Below are 13,472 nucleotides of genomic sequence, written 5' to 3' on the forward strand. Positions count from 1 at the left end.
GACGAGGAGAATTGAGACCTGCCTGAGGGCCGAAAGGACCGAAACCTCGATTGTACCTTCCGTTGTTGAGGTCTGTTAGGTTTGGACTGGGGTAAGGACGAGTCCTTACCCTTGGATTGTTTAATGATTTCATCCAATTGCTCGCCAAACAGGCGGTCGCCAGAAAACCGGTTAAAAACTTCTTGGAAGCAGAGTCTGCCTTCCATTCACGTAGCCACATGGCCCTGCGGACTGCCACTGAATTGGCGGATGCCACCGTTGTACGGCTCGCAGAGTCTAGTACCGCATTCATGGCGTAGGACGCAAACGCCGACGCCTGAGAGGTTAATGACACAACCTGCGGAGTCGCGGCTCGTGTGAGTGCATTAATCTCAGACTGACAAGCTGAGATAGCTTGTAGTGCCCATACGGCAGCAAATGCCGGAGCAAAGGACGCGCCGATAGCCTCATAGATGGATTTCATCAGGAGCTCTATCTGCCTGTCAGTGGCATCCTTGAGTGATGCACCATCTGCCACTGCAACTATGGATCTGGCCGCCAGTCTAGAGACTGGAGGATCCACCTTGGGACACTGGGCCCAACCCTTGACTACGTCAGGGGGGAAGGGATAACGTGTGTCATGAAGTCGCTTAGTAAAGCGCTTATCCGGAAAAGCTCGGTGCTTCTGGACTGCGTCTTTGAAGTCGGAGTGATCAAGAAACGCACTCCGTGTACGTTTGGGAAACCTAAAATGAAATTTCTCCTGCTGAGAAGCTGACTCCTCAATCGGAAGGGGTGGAGGAGAAAGATCTAACACCTGATTGATTGACGCTATAAGGTCGTTTACTATGGCGTCCCCTTCAGGCGTATCAAGGTTGAGCGCGGCGTCAGGATCAGAGTCCTGATCTGCCGCATCTGCTTCATCCTCCAGAGAGTCCTCATGCTGAGACCCTGAACAGTGTGATGAAGTCGAGGGACGCTCCCAGCGAGCCCGCTTCGTCGGTCTGGGACTGCGGTCCGTGTCGGAGTCCTCCCCGTGGGACCTATGAGTTGACCCAGGAGCTCTTTGCTGCTCCGACCGAGGGGGGCATGGGGGCAATGAATCAACCGTGCCCGGGGCCTGTGTTACAGGTCTGGACTGCAAAGCTTCCAGTATCTTAGCAGACCATCTATCCATAGACTCAGAAAGTTTGTCAGCAAATACTGCAAACTCTGTCCCTGTCACCTGGACAGTGGGGGCCGGAGGTTCCACCTGGGCCGGGGGTCCCACCAGTGGCTGAGACTCCGGCTGAGTGAGTGTCACAGGGGCCGAGCATTGCACACAATGAGGGTAGGTGGAACCTGCAGGAAGCATTGCCGCACATGAGGTACAGGTTGCAAAGTAAGCCTGTGCTTTGGTACCCTTGCTTTTTGCAGACGACATGCTGTTTCTCCTCTTAGAATAATCAGTGAGGGTATATAGCCAAACGCTAACAGTGAGGCCGTACAGAGTAAATGTATACACTATAAGCATATAAATATACAATTCGGCACCCAGGGGGACCAGCACCTAGTAACAGGTGCGGCTTACCGACCGCTCCCAGCGGTTGTGTGACCACCAGATCCCTGCCTGGGCCTGCCAGAGCTGTGGAGCTCAGATGTCTCCCCTCTGAAGTTCTCCAGCGTCTTGTAGCAATGGCTGCCGGCGTTCAGAGAGGAGGAGGGGGCCGTGGGCGTGCCTGTAAAAGTGCGGGAATCTGGTGCCCCACGGTGCTCAGTGAGGGGGGAGGAGGATACAAAGTATGCTCCTGCCCTCAGCGCTGACGTCCAGTGCAGTGTCCCTCCCTTACCCCTGACTGGCAGGCCCGGGGGCGGGAATATGCGGCACTAGGCCGCAAAAGCCGGGGACTAAAGTTATAAGCGCGGCCGGCAAACAAGCGCGGCCAGCGCGGTAGTCCCGGCGCACTAACACACCCAGCAGCTGCTGCAGTGTCTATTACCCAGGCGCACTATGCGCCGTCCCCAAGGGGACACAGAGTACCTCAGAGTCGCAGGGCCTTGTCCCTGATGATACCCGGCTCCTGTCCAGCAGATTCCCCCAGGGGCTGCGGAGGGAGCGCGGTCACAGCGCCTGGTGACCGGTCAGGATCCCACTTCACCCAGAGCCCCTAAGGGATGGGGAAGGAAAACAGCATGTGGCTCCTGCCTATGTACCCACAATGGGTACCTCAACCTTAACAGCACCGCCGACCCGAGTGGGGTGAGAAGGGAGCATGCTGGGGACCCTGTATGGGCCCACTTTTCTTCCATCCGATATAGTCAGCAGCTGCTGCTGACTAAAATGTGGAGCTTGCGTGGATGTGTGCCTCCTTCCACAAAGCAATAAAACTGAGGAGCCCGTGATGCACGGGGGGGTGTATAGGCAGAGGGGAGGGGTTTACACTTTTAAGTGTAATGCTTTGTGTGACCTCCGGAGGCATAAGCTATACACCCAATTGTCTGGGTCTCCCAATGGAGCGACAAAGAAATAATAAATTTTAACAAAACTAGTTCAAGCTTGTGAACAAGTAACAGGTCTACTTTTGGGGTTCGGTTCTGACCCAATAAAGCAACTCAGAACCAATAAAGCAAATCTAAATCAGTTCAGTACCGCTAATCCACATTAAATTTTGTGATTCTCAATCAAACAAACTTTACTAGAGCGTATGGGACGCAGCCGGAAAATCAACTAATATTCAAAGCAACATAAACAATTTGCTTCTTGTGGTCTGACTCCGATCCACACAGGACAAATCTTAAACAACCAATATAAAGAGGAAGATTTTCATATTGGAAGTTTTTATTATTGGCTTATCTCTGGAAGAACAATGCAATTGGCAGATCAGACATGCCCGATCGACATCATCCAGTGCCCTACATAGATCAGCCTTATCAGAATGATCATCATCCAGCGCCCTACATAGATAAAGCTTATCAGAATGATCATCATCCAGCGCCCTACATAGATCATGGCTCATCAGAATGATCATCATCCAGCGCCCTACATAGATCAGGCTTATCAGAATGATCATCATCCAGCGCCCTACATAGATCAGGCTCATCAGAATGATCATCATCCAGCGCCCTACATAGATCAGGCTTATCAGAATGATCATCATCCAGCGCCCTACATAGATCAGGCTTATCAGAATGATCATCATCCAGCACCCTACATAAATCAGGCTTATCAGAATGATCATCATCCAGCGCCCTACATAGATCAGGCTTATCAGAATGATCATCATCCAGCGCCCTACATAGATCAGGCTTATCAGAATGATCATCATCCAGCGCCCTACATAAATCAGGCTTATCAGAATGATCATCATCCAGCGCCCTACATAGATCAGGCTTATCAGAATGATCATCATCCAGCGCCCTACATAGATCAGGCTTATCAGAATGATCATCAGCCAGCACCCTACATAGATCAGGCTTATCAGAATGATCATCATCCAGTTCCCTACATAGATCAGGCTCATCAGAATGATCATCATCCAGCGCCCTACATAGATCAGGCTCATCAGAATGATCATCATCCAGCGCCCTACATAAATCAGGCTTATCAGAATGATCATCATCCAGCGCCCTACATAAATCAGGCTTATCAGAATGATCATCATCCAGCGCCCTACATAGATCAGGCTTATCAGAATGATCATCATCCAGCGCCCTACATAGATCAGGCTCATCAGAATGATCATCATCCAGCGCCCTACATAGATCAGGCTTATCAGAATGATCGTCGATTCTTAGGATAAGTACGACATCTGGCACCTCGATCAATTTGCTGTTTTCGGTTATGGTGCCTAATGGATGTAAACAGTGAACGGAGTCAGAACAGTACAGCTCTATTTAGCAGTACCCATTGCTGAAAATGCATCCAAGCTCCTATTCAACAGAAAAGGAGCTGAGCTACGGTACGTGGCCACGATCAGTGTTAGCAGTGTTTTGGATGCAGCGTGTTTTCGCTGCATCCAAAACGCTGCTAGTATGTACAATGCAAGCACAGTGGATGGATTTCTAGAAATCCCATGCCCAATGTGCGTGTGCAGCCCGCAGCGAAAACTGACCTGCGGTGCGGCTACTTGAGCGCAAGCATGTCAATTCTTTGCTGCAGAGTTCCAAGCGTTCAGCGAGTGACTGCAGCGCCCCGATCCCTGATCGTGGGCACGAAACTCGCGGCCCCACAGGACAGGACCCGCTGCGTCCTGGTGAGTGCTGATAGGCGGCACGTGCCCTTCAAGTTCTCAGCCTCAGCTCATGGTTTACAGTATATATCAACAGTATCCTTGTGCTGGCTGCAAATCTGCAGGTAAAGTCTTTCTGTAGAGTCATTTCCTCCCCCCTACAGTTAGAGGTTGTCCACTACTTTTACATTGACAACCTAGGATAGGTCATCAATGTCTGATGGCCGGGATCCGACACCCGGCACCCCTGCCGATCAGCTGTTCACGGTGCTGGCGGCGAAAGCCAGAAATTCACAGCTACCCAGTCTTTTGATAGCGTCCGAGTACTACACATTACATCCATCTTCTATTCAAATCAATAGGATGTCAAAGTACCAGACAGAGACCTCTATAGGAAGACAGGGCAGCTCCGGAACTGAGCATTTTCAGCCGCCAGCACAGAGAACAGCTGATCGGTGGGGGTGTAGGGTGCCGGACCTCGGCCGATCTGAGATTGCTGATCTATCCCAAGGCTATTGCCATCAATGTAAACGTAGTGGACAACGCTCTTTATTAATCCAGTATCCATCTACAGAAAGAGCCTTCCATATGGCTTTTTCCGGCATATTAGCACATACTTCTCTACAATCAGTGTCGCCACTATACACATATACAAAAAATATTTTATATTGGCTGTTAAATATGAAATAAAGTGACGTCCTGATGCTTACCTGCATGCACTTCAATAATTCTAGGAAGGCAAAAAAACCTTCAAGAAACTTTGTGCGCAAGGCAGGAGTCCACTCGGGCGGCTTACTGATGAGAAGATACCTATAGCAGAAAACAAAAAAGAATGAATGGTTTTAGTCTGTAACTGCACTACCCAAATACCAGACAGGTTTAGTAAATTTGCCCTAATGTTTTGAGCTGGAACAGTCACCAGTTTTCACAAATATATATATATATATATATATATATATATATATATATATATATATATATATATATATATATATATATATATATATATATATATATATATATATATATATATATATATATATATATATATATATATATATATATTATATATATCTATCTATCTATATCTATCTATCTATATCTATCTATCTATATCTATCTATATCTATATATATATATCTATCTCTATCTCTATTGTATTCTATACATACATATACATATGCACACATACATATGCGTATAGTATAAATAAAAAAAATAGACCTGATGAGACAGGTGCACTTACTGTGAAAATCCATGTCAGAATGGATGTATAAGCGGTTATGAAAGATTAATGCAATCTCTGCCCACCTAGCCTGACTGATAAAACTAGGGAAAAGAAAGCGCAGATAGGGTCTTACCAGATATATAAAAGGGCCGTGTGTAGGGATATTCACTCACCTTATGTTGTTGTGAGGGTCACAACCGCCAGAGATAGCACACAAATAATGGTGGCTGCCGCAGCCCCACATGGATGTCTTCAAAGATGGAGAGGAGAAGGGGTTAACGCCGCACTGTCACCAATACATATGAAAAATTGTTGATTTAAGTATTTTATTCCATAGGTCTATGCGTTTCGAGGTATAGAACCTCTTCCTCAGGACCAAAAAATCCTCTCCGGCTTTGAAGACTCACCTAGCCTGACTGACAGCTCCTCAGTGTCCCTCCTCCCTGCTGCTGACACCGCTGCTCTGTACAAGCTGCAGCTGTCGGTCAGGCCGAGTGGAAACTGAATACAATTGAGCATCCTCAACTTTTAGAAGTAAAAAAATAAATAAAAACAATGCAAACTTTAATATACAGATTATACATGGATTCTGACATGTTTTTTTCACAGTAAGTACACCAGCCCCGTCAGGTCTAAGAAAGCTATTTAATGATGTATACAATTTGTATTTGTGAAGTCTGGTGATAGATTAATTAATGAATGATTAATTTAATGAATTGTCTCTCCACATAAAACAACAACCGAAGATCCAATTTAAGGGGTAAATTGTATTAAATTGAAAAGTATATTTGTGGGGTAAAAAAAAACGAAAACAAAAAAAAACCAGCAATTTTTGCAAGGAACTTACTTCAGATCCAGAATCAGGCTTTGAACTCTCCGGAACTTGAAAGCTTGCACTGCTGTGTATCTCTCAAACTGAAATCTACCCTGGATGTCCCGGTGCCTTAAATGATCCATGAACGTCTTTATTATTGTAGTCATCAGGTTCTCTTCTGTGATCAACATCCGAGCCTGAGCCGGGAAGAAACAGTCCATTTTCAAGGGTGGAATTATCAATAATGGTCAAAGATGTCAATTTCACCAAAATATTTAACAGCATCATGCGGAGATGGTCGTCCTTTACAGCAGTCCGCGTCCCTGATGGCGCTCCCAATGTAATGCGCTTATTATGGCTACACATCAGGGCACCTTCCATAGGAAGAAGGTAACCAATAAGTATGTTTTGAGAATGTGTGGAAAAAGCTGGAGAACACAGAGAAAACCCACACAGACACAGGGTTTTAACAAACCAACTAAGATACATGTATCTTCCAAAATTGGATGTGTGTGAAATTGTGTGTGAAATTAGGTTCACATCGAGAACGGATTTAAAAAAAATAAAAAATGTTGCACTCGCCTCTCCTTGACTCTCTCAGTACCTCTCTCACCACCTCTGGTCCTCTGGTCAGCTAATCGGTCTTATCTCTTTTATTTCTCCAGTGTGTCACGCCCCTGGTGTGGAGCGTAGTGAAAAATAACAGCGCAGGAAACCAGAGCACAGAAGATAATAAAAGACAGATTATCTGATTAGAGGACTGGCGGGAGTGCTACCGAGAGGACTGGCGGGAGTGCTACCGAGAGGACTGGCGGGAGTGCTACCGAGAGGACTGGCGGGAGTGCTACCGAGAGGACTGGCGGGAGTGCTACCGAGAGGACTGGCGGGAGTGCTACCGAGAGGACTGGCGGGAGTGCTACCGAGAGGACTGGCGGGAGTGCTACCGAGAGGACTGGCGGGAGTGCTACCGAGAGGACTGGTGGGAATGCTACCGAGAGGACTGGCGGGAGTGCTACCGAGAGGACTGGCGGGAGTGCTACCGAGAGGACTGGCGAAAGTGGTACCGAGAGGACTGGCGAAAGTGGTACCGAGAGGACTGGCGGGAGTGGTACCGAGAGGACTGGCGGGAGTGGTACTGAGGGCCAAGAAGATGAAGACTTTTTTTTTGTTTTACTTAAGATTTTACAGTCCAGCAAAATACTGGCTGATTAGATGCCATTTTACCAAAATGTATGCAAATCACAAGAAAAAACAATTGTAACAAATTTGATTTGTTACAAATTAATTTGTTCATCTCTAATAATGATCTATTGGTTTGTAGATTTGTAACACCATAATAATAAGGGTGATAAAACATAAAATGAGGAATTTGAAGAAAAAGAAAAAAGAAGGGAATTTTGTTTACTTACCGTAAATTCCTTTTCTTCTAGCTCCTATTGGGAGACCCAGACAATTGGGTGTATAGCTTCTGCCTCCGGAGGCCACACAAAGTATTACACTTTAAAAAGTGTAACCCCTCCCCTCTGCCTATACACCCTCCCGTGGATCACGGGCTCCTCAGTTTTGGTGCAAAAGCAGGAAGGAGAAAACGTATAAATTGGTCTAGGGTAAATGCAATGCAAAGGATGTTCGGAGAACTGCAAACCATGAACCAAAAGAACAATTCAACATGAACAACATGTGTACACAAAAAAACAACCAGCCCGAAGGGTACAGGGGCGGGTGCTGGGTCTCCCAATAGGAGCTAGAAGAAAAGGAATTTACGGTAAGTAAACAAAATTCCCTTCTTCTTTGTCGTTCCATTGGGAGACCCAGACAATTGGGACATCCAAGAGCAGTCCCTGGGTGGGTAAAAGAATACCTCAATAAAAAGAGCCGAAAAAACGGCCCCCTCTTACAGGTGGGCAACCGCCGCCTGAAGGACTCTCCTACCTAGACTGGCGTCTGCCGAAGCATAGGTATGCACTTGATAGTGTTTCGTGAAAGTGTGCAGACTAGACCACGTAGCTGCCTGACACACCTGCTGAGACGTAGCCCGGTGCCGCAATGCCCAGGACGCACCCACGGCTCTGGTAGAATGGGCTTTCAGCCCTGAAGGAAGCGGAAGCCCAGAAGAACGGTAGGCTTCGAGAATCGGTTCCTTGATCCACCGAGCCAAGGTTGACTTGGAAGCCTGCGAGCCCTTACACTGGCCAGCGACAAGGACAAAGAGCGCATCTGAACGACGCAGGGGCGCCGTGCGAGACACGTAGAGCCGGAGTGCTCTCACAAGATCCAAAGAGTGCAAATCCTTTTCACACTGGTGAATTGGATTAGGGCAAAATGAAGGCAAGGAGATATCCTGATTGAGATGAAAAGGGGATACCACCTTAGGGAGAAATTCCGGGACCGGACGCAGAACCACCTTATCCTGGTGAAACACCAGGAAGGGGGCTTTGCATGACAGCGCTGCTAGCTCAGACACTCTCCGAAGTGATGTGACTGCCACTAGGAAGGCCACCTTCTGCGAAAGACGTGATAGAGAGACATCCAGCAGCGGCTCGAAAGGTGGTTTCTGAAGAGCCGTTAGCACCCTGTTAAGATCCCAGGGTTCCAGCGGACGCTTGTAAGGTGGGACTATGTGGCAAACTCCCTGCAGGAATGTGCGGACCTGCGGAAGCCTGGCTAGGCGCTTTTGAAAAAAGACGGAGAGCGCCGATACTTGGCCCTTGAGAGAGCCAAGTGACAAACCCTTGTCCATTCCAGATTGAAGGAATGAAAGAAAAGTGGGTAAGGCAAACGGCCATGGAGTAAAACCGTTATTAGCGCACCAGGATAGGAAGATTTGCCAAGACCTATAATAGATCTTGGCGGACGTAGGCTTCCTGGCCTGTCTCATGGTGGCAATGACATCCTGAGAGAACCCTGAAGACGCTAGGAGCCAGGACTCAATGGCCACACAGTCTGGTTGAGGGCCACAGAATTCAGATGGAAAAACGGGCCTTGTGACAGCAAGTCTGGGCGGTCTGGAAGCGCCCACGGTTGACCCACCGTGAGATTCCACAGATCCGGGTACCACGACCGCCTCGGCCAGTCTGGAGCGACGAGAATGGCGCGACGGCAGTCGGACCTGATCTTGCGTAACACTCTGGGCAGCATCGCCAGAGGAGGAAACACATAAGGCAGTCAAAACTGCGACCAATCCTGAACTAACGCGTCCGCCGCCAGAGCTCTGTGATCCTGAGACCGTGCCATGAATGCCGGGACTTTGTTGTTGTGCCTTGACGCCATGAGATCGACGTCCGGCGTTCCCCAGCGGCCTGAAGTGACGTCTTAGTTGCAAGGGAAAGAGAGATGTTCCTGTCGAGGGAAGCCGAACTCCTGTCCCATTTGCGGAGAATGTCCCATTGGAGTGGCCGAAGATGGAATTGCGCGAACGGGACTGCCTCTATAGCTGCCACCATCTTCCCCAGGAAGTGCATGAGGCGCCTTAAGGGGTGTGACTGACTCCGAAGAAGGGATTGCACCCCTGCCTGCAGAGAAAGCTGTTTGTCTCTCGGAAGCTTGACTAACGCTTGCTGGGTATGAAACTCCATCCCAAGGTACGTCAGTGATTGGGTCGGTGTCAACTTGGATTTCGGGAAGTTGATGATCCACCCGAACCGCTGGAGAGTCGCCAGAGCGACAGATAGACTTTGTTGACACGCCACCCGAGTCGGGGCCCTGACTAGGAGATCGTCCAAGTAGGGAATCACCTAGTGGCCCTGAGAATGCAGGACCGCCACCACGGACGCCATGACTTTGGTGAAAACCCGTGGTGCTGTCGCCAAGCCGAAAGGCAATGCCACGAACTGGAGGTGTTCGTCCCCGATGGCGAAACGCAGGAAACGTTGATGCTCGGGTGCGATCGGTACATGGAGATAAGCATCCTTGATGTCGATCGATGCTAGGAAGTCTCCTTGTGACATTGAGGCGATGACCGAGCGGAGAGATTCCATCCGGAACCGTCTGGTTCTCACATGTCTGTTGAGCAGCTTGAGGTCCAGAACGGGACGGAATGACCCGTCCTTTTTTGGCACCACGAACAAGTTGGAGTAAAATCCGCGACCACGTTCCTGAAGGGGAACGGGGATCACAACTCCTTCCATCTTTAGAGCGGCTACTGCCTGAAAAAGTGCGTCGGCCTGAGCGGGGGGCGGAGAGGTTCTGAAGAAGCGAGCCGCAGGACGAGAGCTGAACTCTATCCTGTAACCATGAGACAGAATGTCTCTCACCCATCGGTCTTGAACATGTGGCCACCAGGCGTCGCCAAAGCGGGAGAGCCTGCCACCGACCGAGGATGCGGTCAGGGGAGGCCGAGAGTCATGAGGAAGCCGTCTTGGAGGCAGTGCCTCCTGCGGCCTTTTGTGGGCGAGACTTGGATCGCCAAGCATAGGAGTTCCTCTGGCCTTTCTTCGGCCTGTTGGACGAAGAGGATTGGGACTTGGCGGAGGGACGAAAGGACCGAAATCTCGATTGAACCTTTCTCTGTTGAGGTCTCTTAGGTTTGGCCTGGGGTAAGGAGGAATCCTTTCCTTTGGATTCCTTAATAATCTCATCCAATCGTTCGCCAAACAAACGGTCGCCAGAAAACGGCAAACCGGTTAAGAACCTCTTGGAAGCCGAATCTGCCTTCCATTCGCGCAGCCACATGGCCCTGCGGACTGCCACAGAGTTAGCAGATGCTACAGCTGTACGGCTAGCAAAGTCCAGGACGGCGTTCATGGCGTAGGATGAAAAGGCTGACGCCTGAGAGGTCAAAGACGCAACTTGCGGAGCAGAATTACATGTGACAGCATTAATCTCAGTCAGACAAGCCGAGATAGCTTGGAGTGCCCACACGGCTGCAAAGGCCGGGGCAAAAGACGCGCCCATGGCCTCATAGATGGACTTCACCAGGAGCTCAATCTGTCTGTCAGTGGCATCTTTTAGCGATGAGTCATCTGCAACCGACACCACGGATCTAGCCGTCAATCTTGAGACTGGAGGATCCACCTTGGGACAGTGAGCCCAACCCTTAACGACTTCAGATGGGAAGGGGTAACGCGTGTCAGTGAGGAGCTTAGTAAAGCGCTTGTTCGGGACCGCTCTGGGCTTCTGGACAGCGTCCCTGAAGTTAGAGTGATCAAAAAACGTATTGCGTGTATGTTTGGGGAACCGAAACTGGTGTTTCTCCTGCTGAGACGCCGACTCCTCTACAGGAGGAGGCGGGGGAGAGAGATCTAACACCTGGTTGATGGACGAGATAAGATCATTTACTAAGGCGTCCTCCTCAGGTGTATCAAGGTTAAGGGCGACGTCAGGGTCAGAGCCCTGAGCTGCGACATCCGCCTCGTCCTCCAGAGAGTCCTCAAGCTGGGATCCCGAGCAGCGAGAGGAAGTCGGGGAAGAGTCCCAGCGAGGCCGCTTGGCCGGTCTAGGACTACGGTCCGGGCAGGAGTCTTCCGCCTGAGACCGAGGGGCCAACCTATGAGCGCGCTGTGGCGCGGACCGAGAGGGGCCTGGAGGCGACGAGCCAACAGGGGCCGGGGCCTGTGAAGGGTCCGGTCTGGACTGCAAAGCCTCTAGCAGCTTAGAAGACCATTTGTCCATAGACTGTGCAATGGATTGAGAAAGTGACTCAGAGAGTTTCTCAGCAAAAGAGGCGAACTCTGTCCCTGCAGCCTGGTCGGGGGGAGCAGGGGGGTCTACACGAGCCGAGGGGCCCACCAGTGTCCGAGGCTCCGGCTGAGCAAGCGAAACAGGGGTCGAGCATTGCTCACAGTGAGGGTAGGTGGAACCCGCAGGTAACATAGCCCCACAAGAGGTACAGGCCGCAAAAAAAACCCTGTGCCTTAGCAGCTTTGCTCCTTGTGGACGACATGCTGTTGTCTCCTAGGAGAGTGATCACTGAGGGTATATGGGAAAGGGGTATACAGCCCACCGAACAGATAGATATAGATATATACGTATCTAATCCGGCACCCTAGGGGGACCAGCACCGGGTGACCGGTGTGGCTTACCGACCGCTAACGAGCGGAGTGTGTCCTTCAGATTCCCTGCCTTGGATCCCCCGGAGCTGCAGAGCTGTTCACTGAGAATCCTCCACCGGTAGAATGCCAAAAAATGGCTGCCGGAGCTCTCAGGGGAGGAGTGGAGCCGTGGGCGGCGCCAGCAAAGTGCGGGAATCTGGGGTCCCCACAGTGATCAGTGAGGGGGGAGGAAACATGCAGGATGCTCCAGCCCTCACATCTGACGTCAGGTCGGTAATCCCGCCCTTACCCCTGACAGGCAGGCCCGGGGGCGGGATTTTTGCGACTAGGCCGCGATGAAGCCAGGGACTAAATTTGAGACCGCGCCCGACAAGCAGGCACGGTCGGCGCGGAAGTCCACCGGCCTCCTGAATTCAGCAGCCGCCGCGGCTTCCGGGAAGAAGGTGCGCTCCCTGCACAGTCCCCTATGGCGACACAGAGTACCTTTGAGTTGCAGGGCCCAGTCCCTGAGGTTGAAGAGGCTCCGGTCCGGCAGGTTCCCACAGGGGCTGCGGATGGAGCACGGTCCCAGTAAATGGATGACCGCTTAGGATCCCACTTCTCCCAGAGCCGCTTAAGGGATGGTGAAGGAGACGGCATGTGGCTCCAGCCTCTGTACCCGCAATGGGTACTTCAACCTTAACAACACCGCCGACGTAGTGGGGTGAGAAGGGAACATGCCGGGGGCCCCCTTTTCTTCCAACCGACATAACTAAGTTGAGAATGCATGAGTGGATGTGTGCCTCCTTCCACACACAGCATAAAACTGAGGAGCCCGTGATCCACGGGAGGGTGTATAGGCAGAGGGGAGGGGTTACACTTTTTAAAGTGTAATACTTTGTGTGGCCTCCGGAGGCAGAAGCTATACACCCAATTGTCTGGGTCTCCCAATGGAGCGACAAAAGAAAAAAAAAGTATACACTTAACATATGGGACTGTCATTTTATTTTGAATTTTATGAATCCATAGTACACAGGAAAATATGAATATATCTAATATATCAGAGAAGTCTTCTTTATCTTCCTGGATTAAAGGGAACCTGTCATCAGAAATTTTGCACTAAACCTAAAAGATTCCCCCCTCTGCAGCTCCTGGGCTGCATTCTAGCAATGTTCCTGTTGTTTATGTGCCCCCTTTCTGACCAAAATAAAGACTTTGTAAAGTTGTACCTTTTTGTATTCAGATCTTGATAATGGTACACGGGGGCGGGCTCT

General features: G+C 50.0%; 1 protein-coding gene across 2 annotated transcripts in view; it reads right to left on the minus strand.

The window, feature by feature from the left end:
- UBR2 (ubiquitin protein ligase E3 component n-recognin 2) overlaps window positions 1-13,472 on the minus strand; it is a 394,151-nt gene that overhangs the window by 283,145 nt on the left and 97,534 nt on the right. For both annotated transcript variants that reach the window (XM_075339174.1, XM_075339175.1), the window contains exons 12-13: window positions 6,263-6,426; window positions 4,898-4,997 (exon numbers count right to left, since the gene is read on the minus strand). In XM_075339174.1, coding sequence (XP_075195289.1) covers window positions 4,898-4,997; window positions 6,263-6,426 — 264 coding nt within the window. The remainder of the gene's footprint in view (window positions 1-4,897; window positions 4,998-6,262; window positions 6,427-13,472) is intronic.

This window comes from Anomaloglossus baeobatrachus, chromosome 3 (assembly GCF_048569485.1).
Source record: "Anomaloglossus baeobatrachus isolate aAnoBae1 chromosome 3, aAnoBae1.hap1, whole genome shotgun sequence".
NCBI classification, from domain to species: domain Eukaryota; kingdom Metazoa; phylum Chordata; class Amphibia; order Anura; family Aromobatidae; genus Anomaloglossus; species Anomaloglossus baeobatrachus.